Here is a 17,215-nt window from a genome sequence, read left to right as displayed (position 1 = left end):
TAATCTATCTATATCCAAGTCATTTATCATACAGTATAAACTGATATGCTGCCTCTATATATCCGTATACAATGAAGATTCGGGTTCGGTTAATTGTCGAAATTTATTACCCTTTTAACGTACGGTTAATTTGTAAAAAGGTGTTCCAAAGATTAAAGAAAAAACATAACAAGGTTTTTCAGTTGTCGGAACATCCTTTATTATGGTAGAAATTGCTTGTAACTGATTAAAACTCAAATAGGAGCGATATATACGAACATGACGCACTAGAATAATTGTTTCATACGGGACGAAAGAAAGTAAGACCAAATCTATTCACCAGTCCAGTTCCCAATCGCATATTTATTGTCTTGTGCCTGTATGTTGTCTTAATGCCGATTTAATTTCCTGTGTGGTAAATTGATATCAATAGTGCGAAAGATACTTTTGATATAAAAAGTCACATATGGGTTGATTATATAGAGGATTTAGAAAGTAAATAATATCGGTAATCTTGTTACAATAGAGCCAATGATGAACATTGCAGAAAATGGAACGATGACTGAAAGTGAAACATCCACCATGCATTCCTTACGTCTTTGAAGGTTTGATAATATTTAAGGGGGCTCAACATACCATAGCATTATTTGATGGATCGATAAAGAATCATTTTAAAAAAAAAATACTATACTATTAATGACACCGATATTGGTTTCCAAATACTTTTTATGAATTTTTTGTATTCATAAAAAGTATTTGGAAACTGGTTTTGTGAAATCATATTTCAAAAAATTCTATATGGATCCATCAAAACAATTTTCGTTTGTCAAGTAAACCTCAAGTCAATTATCGCTATACCTTTTTCTTGTTGGTTTCAAAAACGTACATTAGACGCAAAACACGCGCATTAGTCGATGTTGCAGTATTCAATCCAATTTTTGCCAAATCCTAGGGGCGTGGTCACGATTTGAGCTGGAATTTTTCATGTCAATGTCAAATGGTTACAATTCTTTTCTAGGGTATATCTAATTCTCAATTATATTTGAAAATCATTTGTCGAGTTGTATGTCGAGCGAAATACATTTAAGAAATGTTACAGAGAGCTCACAATTTTTGTAAACAAGGCTCATGCCATATTTTTTAAAAAGATGTTAATGGCCATTTTAATGTTATATTGTCTTGGTTTAGACAAGGAGCTCTGAATTAAGACATAGAAAAAAAGATCAGATTTTAAAGCATAAATTAAGTATATGGATTTTTAACCGGGTTTTCCAACGGAAAAATCCGGTTATTAAAATGGCGGGCAGGCGGGCGGCTTCCAAAAGGGTACCCTCATTGTACGGAAAACTCCTCCTACAGTTTTCAAGATAGGTAGTTGTTCTTTTGCAGATCAATTGTACATATATCAGAGGTGTGCATATTGCTAGGATTTTGATTTCTGATAATTTATCGAAAAAATACCAGCTTTTGAACTTAGTCATTTTTTGGCAAAATATTGCATATAGGATACCCTCATTTTACTGATAACTCATCATACAGTTCTCAAGATAGGAAGTTATTTTTTTGCAGATCAGTTGTACTTATATTAGAGGTGTGCATATTGCTAGGATTTTGATTTCTGATAATTTATCGAAAAAATACTAGCTTTTGAACTTAGTCATTTTTTGGCAAAATATTACATATAGGGTACCCTCATTGTACGGATAACTCCTCCTACAGTTTTCAAGATAGGTAGTTGTTCTTTTGCAGATTAATTGTACATATATCAGAGGTGTGCATATTGCTAGGATTTTGATTTCTGATTATTTATGAAAAAAATACTGGCTTTTGAACTTAGTCACTTTTTAGCAAAATGTTGCATATAGGGTACTCCATTTCACTGGATACGGGTTGACATGGATTATGGATACAGTTCATATAAAAGAAAACCCGGTTTGCTGTCACATTGACAGCTTTTCACTTGTTCTTGACTAATATGAGTGAATGACCCATATCATGCTTGTACGGTTACTGGAAAAGTAGGCGGGGCCTAAACAAAATGGGTGTGACCAGGGTCCGTCGAGGCGCTAATTGCTATACACAATGACATACACAAAACATACAAATATTGAAAATATACTAGTTGTGTATAAATCAATCGGTTAAACACTAGACTACCCAAAAAGTTAAATGCATTTTATTGGAATATTTTTCTTGATTTGACCTAAAAAAAAAACATTTGAGGAAAAATTACGATTATAATTTTAGTTCTTCTGGACTGTAATCACTATGTATAACTCTTTAAAGAAATCAATTCTCCTCTTTTGATATAATCTTTTAAGTTTTTCAACTAGCTGATTTATAAAATTGATGTAATCTTATTCTGTTAGAGTCAGGAAATATCGTCTTCTATTATAATTCTACATTTCTTTACTTTTTTAAACTTTACCATTCTAATCTATTTGATATTTTTAACAGTGGTGTACTTACAACATGGTCTATTAGTTGAACATTTTGTCGAAGTCAACTAGACGCATGGTCGACATTCTTCGAGGAAGTTTGGGCCTCTTTTTATTTCCTGAAAGAATAGCTTGTACTATTTCTACAGTATCGTCTACTGTTTTTCTTGGCCATTGCATATAAGGTTGGTTATATATTTGTTTTGTTATAGCAAATATGATTTAAATCTTATTGTATCAACACTACTTTTTATAATTACCCACATGAACAGCATAATTGAAATTTTGTACTTTGAACAAGATTTATTTTTTGAGGTTTGTAGCATATCAAAAGAAACTTGATGATACCATATTTCTTTATTATAGCTGTTACAAATTCGTTGACACTTTAAGGAGGCCTTGTTTCTCGCACACATTTCCGTTGTTCTGGTCAGCGTCTGCCCGGGTTACGTAGGTATTTGGGGTTTTTTGTTTCTTCATTGGACTAAAGCAACACATGTGTTTTAAAGTTTGTTTAAACTCAGAACTCATGCTGCAGAACAATAGGAAGTTAACTGGGTATGATAAGATTATAAGAAGGTTGACGATTCTCTCAGAAATCTGCAAATTGTATTGGTCAAACGTAGCGCCAGAAAGATAAATGTCTACATAGAGGCACTGAATGATCCCAACCGGAAGTTCAACTAAGAGAGTTATGGCTGCCATGCATACAATCATAATGGTCACGCGCATGTTTTCTTTAACAGCACTGCTGCTGTTTTCTGAATTACAATTCATTTCAATCTTCTTGTTAGTGATGTTCCTCAAGCCACAAATCATTTTTGCATTTAAAACGATAAGTGAAATGCAAGGCACAAATTGGATGAGAATGATGCGAATGAACAAATACGAAATCAGGTAGGCGTTGACATCAATGTACTCACTAAACCAATAGACACAGTTTGTTTCAGATATATAAACTATTTTCGACACAATAAATCGGCTCAGGTGCATAAGAATTGCAAGGATATATGTTAAAATAATCAATACGGTGGTGTTTCGAAGTGTGCATATTTTCCTCGCGGTAAATGGATGACATACGTACATGTATCTTTGTATTGCCAGCAAGAGCGTCAACCATATTGATGCAGTATGTGTAATTGTCGGCAAAAACAGAGAAATCCAATTCTTCAATGAAACGAATTCACATGGGATTTGGTATTGCAGACAATATTCAACAAAGTAAAATGGTGCTGGAAATAGCATGGTCAGTGTGTCCGATACAGCGACTCCCACCAGCCCCGCCTGGCTTGCTCCGTACGTCTTCTGACGCTTGAAGACGGCGATTACAACAGCATTGGTGATCAGGATCACAACAGCTAAAACAGGAATCACAAACCCATTAATGATCCTGACATATTCTGGAGGCTTCATTTTGTCCTCCTCGAAACTTCCATTTGCTGCAGCAAAGCTTGAATTGGGTTGGCTCAAGGATGACATGTTTCCAAGGAACATGTCTGTTTTTTGCATGCTTCCCTCCATCTGATTATATGAATAATCCCTCTTACTCTAAATAAAAGAAAACGAAAACAAGTCAGTGAAAAGTTTACACTAAGAACGATTAAACTACCTACACTAAACACAATTCGCAATTATTAAAGACTCTACATTCTATAATATTTGGCGCCACATACACAGCCCACAAAAATACATTTTATCATCTTTGATTGATGTGTAATCTTCTCTCTCGGTTTGATTGTAACTTGATCCGGGTTTTGATTTGCTGGCGCTAGATCAAAGATTAATGTTTGTTTAATAATACAGTCTCTACTTTCGTGGACCTGTCGTAATTTCTTTTGTCCTGGAAACTTCTTGGGAAAAAACCTCTTTTAATCTATGGTTGCTAAAAGGATAAAACACTTTTATGTTATATTCTATACTGGTATTAACCGCGGATAGTTTGCGCAGTTTCTCCTCTCCAAGTGGATGACTAGTATGTACAACTATCTTCATCAAAACAGGGGTCTTTACTTGATCATTACCAGCAAGAAGAGGTCGTTAAAAAGATTCACCATTACTACCCGATTTATTTAGTAGCGGAATACCATACTAGTAAATCAAAATAAACAATAGTGTTTCAGATTTAAGAAGGTGTTGTCTAATTAGAAAATGTGTTCCAGAACTCGACTCACTTTGTTTAAAAATGCGAAGTCAAAGAACCGATAGATCAAGGACGAGTGAATCTGATTGATAATTATGATTTGGGCGATTTTCCAGCTAATTACGCCGGTCAAGGTAGCTTTTACGGTGGCTCGTGGATTGACTAGCACTTTGCGATCGAAATGACTTAAATTGAAAGGCATTTATCAACGAATAACATTTGTTCCTTTACAATAATAATTGGGATGCGTTTGTTTTTCAAACTGAACTTGTTTTTCAACCATGTTATTAAAGTTAGTATTTTTTTTTCAAAGAAAATTTTGTAAACAAGTATGTTTTATTTATTGCCCTCAATGAAGCACCGCGCGACATTTACTGTGCAGTAATTTGGTTGATATAACCAATAAAACAAGCATTCTGAGAGTATTGCATAAACAATACACGTCCCCACTGGCGGATTTAAGGGGGGGGGGGGCGTGGAGGGCGCACGTACGCCCCCCCTAAAATTTTCAAAGTATGCATGACTGTAGATGATTTGATAAATTTTACATAGAAAAGTTAGCATTTCGTGTTTCACTTTATTTATAATTATGCCTGACTCAATATTACACCTCTGTGCTATGCTGACTGTAATTCTGCTGCTCTATAAACATCTAATCCTAATGCATGTTGACAGGTTCTGTTAACAAACCAATTAAACTGTGTTTAAAACAAGCAGTGTTGGTCATTTTATTATGGTGGCTGCATCAAATTCCCCAGGGCCCTGAACTTGGGGCTTCGACCAAGAATCGACTGGAAATCATCCCACCAGTTTTGTTTCAAGTGTAGACTGCACTGTCATTTCCATATATGGATGCAATCAGAAATTTCCGAATAACTGTATATTTTTTGAATTTTTTTCTAGGTAAATAGACTATTTTAATATAAGAATATTGAAGATTTGATGCATCAGATATTTCTAACAGCTAATAGGGGGTCTGATACCGTAACGTCATTAGAATGTTGTAACTTTGATAACCTGGTTAATTTTGGGAGTTCATAAATGCCTAAAATATTTTGTTTTTAATCCAATACATGTATTAGGTATAAGTAACAATATGTGTCAAATTGTTATATACTTTTGTGTAAAGTGTACAGCTGTACATAACTGAAAAAATACCACTATTTTGAGCCTGGTTTTACCTTCAAAATACACGAAAACCCAGGAGCTTCCGGGGGCTTCACCCCCTGGGCCCCCACCAGGGCTTTGCCCTGGACCCACAGGGGGCCTCAGGCGGCCCCCAAACCCCCTGCCTCAATAATTTTATCCACGCCCCCCCCCCTAACTACCAAATTCTGTATCCGCCCCTGGTCCCCTACCGGTTTGTAGAAATTTGTGAAAACAATGCACTGTTATGCAGAATATTTACAACACAATGCTTGACACTATTTAACAGAACTTATTTGTTTATTATAAACAACAAGTATTCTGAGAGTATTGCATAAGCAATACACGTCCCCTACCGGTTTGTAGAAATTTGTGAAAACAATGCACTGTTATGCAGAATATTTACAACACAATGCTTGACACTATTTAACAGAACTTATTTGTTTATTACAAACAACAAGTATTCTGAGAGTATTGCATAAGCAATACACGTCCCCTACCGGTTTGTAGAAATTTGTGAAAACAATGCACTGTTATGCAGAATATCATTTCTTACCGTCTTTTGTACCTCGAATCAACAGACCCACCCCATAACGAACCCGATTGTAATAATACAAAAAAAACCCCTGTCTTTTAAATTTACAACACAATGCTTGACACTATTTTACAGAACTTATTTGTTAGTTAGAAACAATTAAAGGAATGATACAAGTAATGCACGATATTATTACTGACTACATATTTTCCTTGTTTATTCAATACACACCGAACCCGATAACGAGTCCGAACATTAAAAAAAAATGGAATATAAAAAATTAATTTTCTCGAAAATATGTCAACCAGACGCTACAAAAGTGTAAACTTAGTTTGACATTTTGAAGCTGTTCAGCAAATTTCATATTATTCCTCAAACGCATAAAGAAAAAAAGTGTGGAAAACTGAAGGCAGACCGACGGACGGACAGACGGACGCAGAGGAAAGCTATAGTCTCCTCCGGTGAAAACCGGTATCGGACTAATAAGAGTTTTAACTTTTTCGATATTCAACTATTTTTATTTCTACCAACACATGTCTCCAAATGTCGCGAAGAACTCAACAACCCCAGCTTTGCGTAGTTATGTGACGATCAAAGTTTGAAACAATATGTGTAGAGTTTTGCTGAAACAATTCTGCATTCATTTTTTCCTAGCTCAGTCGTCCCTAGAGAAGCTTCTTTTCGTACTGCTATCGGGAATTTATGCTACTCGAGTTAATCTTGTTTTTATAGCAATGACAATTCAATCCCAAAGAGAGAATTCATTACAGATTGATAAAGCAGAGGCAAGATTCATATACATTAGCCACAAGACACATATCGCATATAAATTTTTATTAAACTCGAAATGAAATATTGCTGTTGATCTAAACTTGGGGAAAATTTAGAGGTAATAACAGAAGCATAAATTTCCTTAAATGAATTTTATTTTTTGCCATTGGTTATATTGCCAGCATAAGGACGGTTTTAATGAATAACATCATAATCTGAAATTTTAGTTACCGTGCTGATATTCTGAAAAACGGCAAAAGAAACACCAATGCACATTTTATCTTTTAAACAAGTATAAATATATATATATATATATATACAGACTACGTATACATTTTAAATTTTCATTAAATGCACATTTCCAATTTCGATTTTTTTTGGGGCACAGGTATATTATATCTTACGTTAATCATTTTGTTTTACGTCGTTTTTCTGTTAAAATTTTTCTTTTTGTTTGGCGTCTCTAATACATTCCTATTTTGGTATTTTGAAAACAGATTATTTTAAAAACAGCACATCCCGGTTTTAAATTCCTATACCAATCAAATAACACTTTACCTTCAAGGAGCGACAAAATCTTAAACTTCCGTCATGAAATCTCCGTAGCAACCTTTTGAAGACTTGGATCAATCGCAGACAATATCGGTTCTTTGGTTTGCTTCGATCAGCATTGTATAGGTGATGGTCGCTAGCTGGGTAACCACAGCCTTTCCTCAGGAATTCACGGACACAAGTCTGGGGGTGCTTTAACAAACGCCAGAAGCGTGGAATGGAGATTGCCTCGTCCGTGCCCCTTTATAAACATAAGCTGGCGGTGAAATTGATTAGAAACTTGCTACCTTGTTTCTCTTTTAACCGGTCCGCTGCGAGGTTGTCGTGTTGAATATTTAAATAAGACTGCTGTTCCCGTAATATAATATAGCTGCCTGACGTAGACAAATTACTCAGCCTTTGGTTATGTTCAGCAGCCTCGTTATACGTTTTGTAAATTGTGAAGGAAACTAACAAACTTCGAAGTAGCAGCATTTACAATCAGTTTCTTAAAAATCCTAAAGGTATTTTTTTTCGTTTGCACTGTTCTTTTAACATATACATCTACATGCACTTTAACCACATGTATTTCCTTATTCATAAAAAGAAAATAATAGTTGTATTATATAAATGAAACCATGTAATGTCTTGAGCAGATGACACAAAAAGATGATAAATCAATAATTCCAAAGTTAAATAACAGCATGAAATTTTGCAAATTACTTTGAGAAATCCTTACAAGAGTGAAATGACATCTTGATCAAGACCAATCGATTTTCTTCTCGAAGAAACATTTAAAGGAAATCGGTTCATTCCCTCTGTGCGTACAAAGGATTACTTATCACATTAAAAGTGTCTCTGTGGTATATGCTATTTTATCTGGAAACAATACAATGGTAGAACATAGATCGAACAGCTGTTATAGTGCGATGGACTCCAAAATAATTGACAAAATCCAAATTAGCCTTAGAAGATCTCAAATCGGGGCCTTAATTGGTTGTTAAGAATAGTAAAAGCATACATTTTTTTTATCGAACATCTTCGCAAACTATAACCTGTACGAGACATACTTCCTCATAGGTGTTTGACAACTAAATAAGGATAGAACTAACATATTGTAATACTGGAGCAGATTATGATTAAACAAGTTGCTGTCCTTTAAAAAAGGACTACAATACGTGGACCATTTGCAGGTGTTTCCAACGAAAACGTGAAAGCCTTAAGATTATCAGAGATTCCACCGACTATAGCCCTCTGCTTTTAACCACTAAATTTGTACGTTGTATTACGTATACATTTATGTATAGCCCTGACTTTTTATCTCAGAATTTAAAGGGTTCATACTTCTAAAATAATTATGATCTATCTATGAATGAAGTTTGCATGTATAGTATCATGCATTCGGTGAATTCTACTATTTGCGCACACATTACGATTCGCACTACTTTGTTAACTATGCAGTGACAGCTTTGTGTAAATTAAAAATTTCATATTTTGATGTACTTTTCTTGAGATTGAAACTTTTATGCAGGGACATGATTATTCAATCATACTTAAATGCTTTAAAAAATTTAATCGAGAAGTACTCTAGCCTCGCCTACTATAAAAGTAAAGTTAATTAGTAACATGATTGTGTTTTCGGAAAACCAACAAAACATTGCAAATTATGCTATTTGATGCATGTTGTAGTTTCGGCATAACATTAACTTATTTCATAATATTGATAGTTCATATCACATGCCAGTCATTTCTTTACAAGGAATACTTTGTTTCTGTACTGTTTACCGACAACATTACAATTACAGCGCCTTTAAAATTATTAACACATATGGCACGGCATCCCGATCCCGATTCAGATAAACGTGTGCTAGCCTGGTTCCCTGAGCTACCCATTACGCACAGGAACCAAGCTAGCTCATGCGCAGGCTGAATTTTCCCCATTGCATCCGGTTTAACCTCGCTTATATATTTTCTGCGTGGACCTCAGGGTCCACGCAATGATGCTAACGACTTATATTTTTTTTAGATTACAGATTGTGTTATACTGTCGTAGATATTGCCAACAATAGTACTGACAACCATATAAACGAAATCTACTTATTTTATATCTTTGTGTCCTTTGCTGTAAAAGTTCACACTATTTATATTTATGTATAATCCTAAAACTGTTTAGTCAGATTTGTTAAACCATTAAAGATTTAAACAATTTTTCATATTAGTAAGTTTTCGTTGAAACTTATAACATTAACCAAATAATACCCGCATAATCAATGTTTTTAAATATAGAAAAAGCAAAATTAAAAAAAAAACCACGTAATACAAAACGCATGCATCATAGAAAGGTCTCGTTTTATTTTAGCCTTTAATTGTGTAGATAAATCACTCTGAAATTATGTACATGTTTTAAACATACAAACGCAAAGAAATTGTGATTAAATTGTTTGACATTGTTGATATTTGAATGCAGTTTTGAAATCTTTTTGGTGTTTATCAGTGACCACCTGGGGATGGGACTTTAAGTTTAAGATAAATAAATAAAAATGTTTGCAATTGCGTTGTATTTAACGTATTAAAGCTTATTAGTTAACAATATACTACTACGGTTTTAATGCATTGATTATTATTCAAAATGATTTTATTCTTACCAGTGAACATTTAATTTAAAAAATCTTCAGTAAAACTTTTTATTAGAAACATTAAGACGATATGTAATATTAATGTAGACAATATCTAATTTTCCTAACTATTAGAGCTACGATCGATTGTTCAATTGAATGGAAATGAGCAGTAAGGACAATCCTTGCATTTATTATTTTTTTAAAGAGTTCAGGGAATGTTAACCAATAAATATTTACATACTTGATTCAATTTATTTTAAATTTGGTATTTTCTACATGGGGTATTTCATTCTAGAAAACCTGTGATATGTTTATTAACTGAGGAATGAAAATGACAATAACAAATTGACAACCGTCTAAAAAAATCCAAATAACGAAATTCAATTCCAAAGCAGAGCAAACTACACAACATCCAAATGGTGATCATCTCAAAGGGCCCTGCTTAAATAATGGACAAACGGATGAATGAAAAGACTTCTGAGAAGTTTGCTTTGACCTTGACCTTTTATCATTGTCATGATCATGAAAAACGGAAGAAATAGAAGTCAGTCAGATGTAAAAAAAAAAAAACAAGAGGCCCAAGGGCCACATCGCTCACCTGAGGAACAATAGGTATGATAAAGTCAGCTTAATGGAGTCATAATACAAACAATCTGGACAATGTACAATAATACATGTAGATCCTGTATAAATAAAATCCATTTTTCCCCCTTGGAACTCGGATAGCCCTGATTGCTGCCAATATTTACAAGAGCAGACTTTAATCACCGCTCCTGCACATATATAGGGACTCAACATTACGCAGGCAGGGATGACCGCACACCTACGCAACTCAACAGGTACCAACGTTTACGCTAGCAGGGATGACCGCACACTTGCGCCAACAGCTCAACCTAACGCAAGCAGGGAGTGCCGCACACTTGCGCTAGAAAGGCCTGAACACCAGCAGGGATGACCATACATTAGTGCTCCGCCGCAACCACCACTAATACAAGCAGGTATGACTGCACACTTGTATTAATGCGATACACGACATGAATGACCGCACACTTTGTATCGAAGGTTAGAAAACACGTAGATTAAATAGAGCAGGGATGTTCACACATTCAATTTATCCATACCTGTTCAAGTTTAACCCCAAACAGACGCTCATCATAATGCAATAGACACTGTCCCTATATATGTGCCGGCCTAAAATAATTCATAGTATCTAAAAATTGGAAATCAAAAATAAACAAACTAATCCGGCCTAACCCAAGACTTCTTATGCAGAACAACTTATATACATTGAATATTTATTATTGTATAAAAATAATCATCACAATAATTGATTAACAGTGGATGCATTAATTAAAATAATCAAGAATCAATAAATCAAGGGCAATAACTCAATACAGTAATACAAAAAGATTCCAATGAAAAAATAGCTGCCTGCTTCAATTTTATAGTCATATCATATGTTGAGTATTGCAGTTCTCAAAAAGATCCTTTACAATTGTTTATATATGGGATATTTAGCTACATCAAACTCTGAACCTTCTTGTGAGGCCGATGATTTGTCCTGGAGCCATGGTTTTAACAATTATAAAGAATCATCTTGCTGATTAATTTCTGAGAAGAAGATTTTTAAAGATTTACTTTATATATTCCTATGTAAAACTTTAACACTCCCCCCCCCCCCATGTGGCCTCACCCTACCCCCAGGGATCATGATTTTCACAACTTTGAATCTACACTACCTGAGGATACTTCCACACAAGTTTCAGCTTTCCTGGCTGATTAGTTTCTGAGAAAAAGATTTTTAAAGATTACTCTAAATATTCCTATGTAAAACTTCGACCCCCCATTGTGGCCCCACCCTACCCCGGGGGTCATGAATTTCACAACTTTGAATCTACACTACCTGAGGATGCTTCCACACAAGTTTCAGCTTTCCTGGCTGTTTAGTTTCTAAGAAGAAGATTTTTAAAGATTTACTCTATATATTCCTATGTAAAACTTCGACCCCCCCCCATTGTGGCCCCACCTTACACCTGGGGGTCATGAATTTCACAACTTTAAATCTACACTACCTGAGGATGCTTCCACACAAGTTTCAGCTTTCCTGGCTGATTAGTTTCTGAGAAGAAGATTTTTAAAGATTTACTCTATATATTCCTATGTAAACTTTCGACCCCCCATTGTGGCCCCACCTTACACCTGGGGGTCATGAATTCCACAACTTTGAATTTATACTATCTGAGGATGCTTCCACACAAGTTTCAGCTTATCTGGCTGTTTAGTTTCTGAGCAGAAGATTTTTAAAGATTTACTCTATATATTCCTATGTAAAACTTCGACCCCCAATTGTGGCCCCACCCTACCCCGGGGGTCATGAATTTCACAACTTTGAATCTACACTACCTGAGGATGCTTCCACACAAGTTTCAGCTTTCCTGGCTGTTTAGTTTCTGAGAAGAAGATTTTTAAAGATTTACTCTATATATTCCTATGTAAAACTTCGACCCCCCCATTGTGGCCCCACCTTACCCCGGGGGTCATGAATTTCACAACTTTGAATCTACACTATCTGAGGATGCTTTCACACCAGTTTCAGCTTTCCTGGCTGTTTAGTTTCTGAGAAGAAGATTTTTAAAGATTTACTCTATATATTCCTATGTAAAACTTCGACCCCCCATTGTGGCCCCACCCTACCCCGGGGGTCATGAATTTCACAACTTTGAATCTACACTACCTGAGGATGCTTCCACACAAGTTTCAGCTTTCCTGGCTTTCTGGTTCTTGAGGAGAAGATTTTTGAAAATTTCTCCAAATTTTTCATTAATTTCTAATTATCTCCCCTTGAAAACGGGTGTGGCCCTTAATTTTCACAACTTTGAATCCCTTTTGCCTAAGAATGATTTGTGCCAAGTTTGGTTGAAATTGGCCTTGTAGTTCTTGAGAAAAAGTTGAAAATGTGAAAAGTTTACGGACAGACGGACGGACAGACGGACGACAGACAAAATGTGATCAGAATAGCTCACTTGAGCTTTCAGCTGAGGTGAGCTAAAAATGTCTAACAATTTAATAAAAGACGTATGTCAGCATGAAACATTGTGCTTGATGAAAAGGTCATTGTATCGACCATAGAACTTGCTAAAAATTGATTTTAATCGAGGTTCTTGATATTCTTGTTCCAACAACTTGTTTGTAAGTAGCTTGCCTCCTTTAAGAAATTGTTCGTATGTGCAGCATGCCTTTGCAAAATAAATAGCTGATAGACATAAACCCCATAAGCAGGTGATGATAGTACATGGCTACATTAGTAGGGGAAGTTGACGATGGACAAATTAAAGTCATCACTCTCGATTATCATATATAGATTTGTTGGTAGGTAACAACTGACGTTTTTTTAAGTAGAATATACATGCAAATATACAGCTGAATTGTTTTATTTTCCTCAAATAAATGTTTAAAGTTACATATTTAGTCGTCTCGTGTTCGATCACTCTTCTATTTAAAAAAAAAACAACGTTATTTTGGAAAGAAAAAAGGTAAAAGTAAAGAAACTACACTCAGTTAAGAAATAAACTTTTATTGGCATGCACCAGTACCAATTTATCTTGCTCAGAAACGGTTCGATGTCATTTTGACGTCACACCGAATCCGTGTGCAGTTCCCACAGAAATCCATATTGTAGACCCGGGCATTTTATCAAAAACAGTATACCACATAAATGCAAGAAAAAATCGAAATACCAGATGTATGCGTGGTTTCTATATATGAATATATTGTCTCTGCCCGATCTACTTAAGTTTATGTTATGTATGCGCATGTGCGACGTAATAACAGTAGGAGGCAACGGATGCCTCTAACGACGATTTTGAGACCCGGAAGCTTGGTTTAATTATTTATTAGTGCCTATTCAGGTATATCCTTTAAACTTTGCAACCCTCTGTAGGTTATACTGTTTACATCCAGTAGCATGTAACTCCACCAAAAAATTATTTTTAATGTCTCACTCGGCCGATCAAATAACTTATTTATCCTAACATATACAAAGTACGTAAAAGAAAAAATACTAGTAGCTTATTCGTCCAAAAAATTCATGTTTTTATTTCGACTCTTCCACGTCGCCTATCTCGAAGTAGTTTGTCAAAACTATGTCATTTACAGTTCGTATTTGTAAAGACGAAATGTGTGCATGTACAGATATAACTTAGACATGTTTATGTTTGGATATCTTAAAGAACATTTGTCTTGGTCCCACTCTGCATTTATATCTTTTCTCCTTTGGCCCAATTTATCTCATTCTTTCTCTAGGTAAAGGAACGTCAAAGCGGAATGGTGAGAAAAATCCGTGTCCAGATCATTTATTCTCTCCCATTGTCCAGTCTAGTTTATACCTCACCCAAGAGTGCATTTGTTGAAAGAATTGTCGTGACCTTGAGTGAAGTTTTTCTAAATTTATGGTTAAGGCCATAAAGACCACGCAGAAATTGTTATTTGTTTTAATACTCTTTCCTTAGCCCTATCTTGTTCATTCTTTACATAACCGTAGCTTTTGGGGAAAGGGCAGTGACCTTCAGCCACGTCTCTAAGTTAAACAAAAAAAAATGGACGGCAAGAGGGGAATAATGAGCTTGAATTGACGTTCTATGCCCACTGGAAAATTTCTAAGCCATAGTTATGAGAGATAGTCCAAGCAAAATCTTCTCAAAACAATTAATCCTAATGTCTATTATTTATAATGAGAGGGGCCCTTTAAGTTGATCGGAATCTCAACGATGTCTAATATTGCAAATATATAAGCAAAACTTCTTGCAGGAAAAATGTCCATATATATCTAATAAATTATATTAGTCCATTAATATTATAATTTCGGACACATTGGGCGTTATGTAATTTATCTATTACTAGCATAATAATCAGATCATAACGTCTTATTGCTTGGTACATTCTCTGAGGACACTGACCATAATTTTGCATTCGAATGGTCAGTAATCAATATGGACCACTTACACCGAACCATACTGTTTTTACTCCAAAAGAAAATATGGTATTCGTTGAGCTCTAGGAAATATAGCTATTTTTAATTCCGATAGGCAAACAAATTGAATTTTTATGCAAAAAGGAGTTTTTAATTTGACTTATTCTACATCAAGAAAATTATGGGAAAATTTTGCAAGTTTACGGTTACCGCTTAACATTTTAATGTTGATTTTATAAGTATGGCTAATTTTAATTTACAGTTCCAAAAGCTCTTATATTTATAAAATATCCATGTGTAATTTTTAAGTGCATATAATATAATGGTCCACCAACAGTTTCCGTTCATTTTCTTGCACGTATTGACATGAAAATTGGTATTCAGCTTTGTCATAATAGTATCTAGGTCAAGTTTGATTATTGGTAAGATTGAAACATTTTCGACAGAGGTATACCCCTTGGAAAAAATATAATTAGTTCCTGTTTCCTTTATTATCTTTGCAGAGGTTGCACACATTGAAATAAAATTTAGTTTACAGATATATCATCATATCTAGGTCAAGTTCGATTATAGGTACAATCGTGCTATTTTCAAAAGAGTAATGCCTTATGGTCTTAGAATAATTCCAATATTATCTGCCGTTGTTTTTGTTCATTTACTCCGCAGAGGTTGCAAATTTGATATACAGATTTATCATAATAATATTTAGACCAAGTTCTATTGTGGGTACGATTGCGCCATTTTCGACAGAGGTTTGCCCAGTGGACGTAGGAAAATTCAAATTAGTTGTAGTTTCCGTTCATTATCTTCGCATAGGTTTCACATATTGAAATGAAATGTAATATACAGATTTATTATCATATATACGTTAAGTTCGATTTTGGGTACGATCGTACGTACTATTTTCGAAAGAGTAATGCCTCTTGGTCTTAGAGAATTCCAACTATCTGCAGTTGTTTCTGTTCATTTTCTTTGCACAGGTTGCACTTACTAAAATGAAGTTTGATAATTATACAGATTTATCGTAATCATATTAAGGTCTGGTTCTTTTGATCGAGCAATTTATGACATTTATGCGCCCTGGACTTAGAAAAATTCCGATTATTTGCAGTTACCGCTCATTTTCTTCACAGATGTTTCCAATGGAGGGGAGCATAAGTGTTTCACAAAAATCTCTTGTTTGTTACAGAAATCTTTCTTTTTAGATTTGTTTAAATGTGCGAGTGTGTGTGGAGAGAGAGGGCGGGGCGATCTTGTATTGTAACCTCGTGTCTAAATTACTAAATACAACACCGATCAGACCCTAACTAACACCAGAGTAAACCCCAACTAAGCTCTAGTTTACTTAAGAGTTTAGTTGGGGTTTACTCAGGGCCTGCTTTTTGAACATTCGGGTCCACTCGGGGTTTATTTTGGGTTTGTTCGGGAATGCTTTTGGGGTCAATTGTACGCACTGAAGTGTGAAACAGACTAGTCGTTTATCTTATCACCCCACTGCCTGTAATTCCTGCCCCTTTTTTATTCCAAATATACGATAGCATCTGCTCTAAGGGATATACTACTGATCGGGGTTTACTCTCTGTGCCCACTCTGGTTTTCCTCTTGGTCCATTCTAGTTAACCCGGTGTAAACCCAGGGTTTAGTTTGAGTTTTCATTACATTGGGTCTGATCGGTACTGTAATTATGGTCTAACAACTACCTCGAATCTCATTAGTTCAAAATTTGAGTAGGTGCAGTCTAATTTGGCAGAAAAGGGTCGTCTGTTTTGTTTCCTTTTGCTGTATTTATATCACCTTAGCATTAATGTTCTTTTAAGATGAATTTTAAGTATTTTTATATTATAATCACCCATTTTATAGTAAATGAATTGTAAATAAAACTTGATTTCGAGCCAAAGAACTATATATGATAAGAGTTCAATTTGACCCCCATAATTCGCCATTTTTTAAGTGTTTCGGGTACAATAAAATGTTAACTAATTTTTTAGAGGACTTGATATAAAATATATTTTTCATCTATTAATTTGATTTATTTGCACTCACTGGCAGTATATGACGTCAGAAGTGACGCCATTTCTATAATTCAAT

The 17,215-nt window shown here is 34.9% G+C and overlaps 1 protein-coding gene and 1 long non-coding RNA gene across 3 annotated transcripts; both read right to left on the bottom strand.

Annotated features, from left to right (window-relative positions):
- Positions 1–2,293: 2,293 nt before the first annotated feature.
- Positions 2,294–7,906, bottom strand: LOC128175020 (sex peptide receptor-like). 2 transcript variants are annotated; one of them, XM_052840391.1, is made up of 3 exons: positions 7,568–7,906; positions 2,766–3,965; positions 2,294–2,536 (listed from the first exon to the last, which is right to left on the bottom strand). In XM_052840391.1, exon 2 carries the CDS (start codon positions 3,936–3,938, stop codon positions 2,787–2,789), a length of 1,152 nt encoding a protein of 383 aa, XP_052696351.1. In that variant the 5' UTR covers positions 3,939–3,965; positions 7,568–7,906; the 3' UTR covers positions 2,294–2,536; positions 2,766–2,786. The 2 variants fall into 2 exon arrangements, with proteins under 2 accessions (XP_052696351.1, XP_052696350.1); XM_052840390.1 differs by lacking the exon at positions 2,294–2,536 and having other exon boundaries at positions 2,765–3,965.
- A 2,895-nt stretch (positions 7,907–10,801) lies between these two features.
- On the bottom strand, positions 10,802–11,791 carry LOC128178425 (uncharacterized). Its single transcript, XR_008242951.1, has 2 exons — positions 11,034–11,791; positions 10,802–10,981 (listed from the first exon to the last, which is right to left on the bottom strand). It is a non-coding gene; the product is annotated as an uncharacterized LOC128178425 (long non-coding RNA).
- Positions 11,792–17,215: the final 5,424 nt, after the last annotated feature.

The sequence above is a fragment of the Crassostrea angulata genome, chromosome 3 (assembly GCF_025612915.1).
Source record: "Crassostrea angulata isolate pt1a10 chromosome 3, ASM2561291v2, whole genome shotgun sequence".
Lineage (NCBI taxonomy): Eukaryota > Metazoa > Mollusca > Bivalvia > Ostreida > Ostreidae > Magallana > Magallana angulata.
The sequence above is the reverse complement of the archived record's forward strand: the minus strand, read 5'-3'. Positions and strand labels throughout refer to the sequence as shown.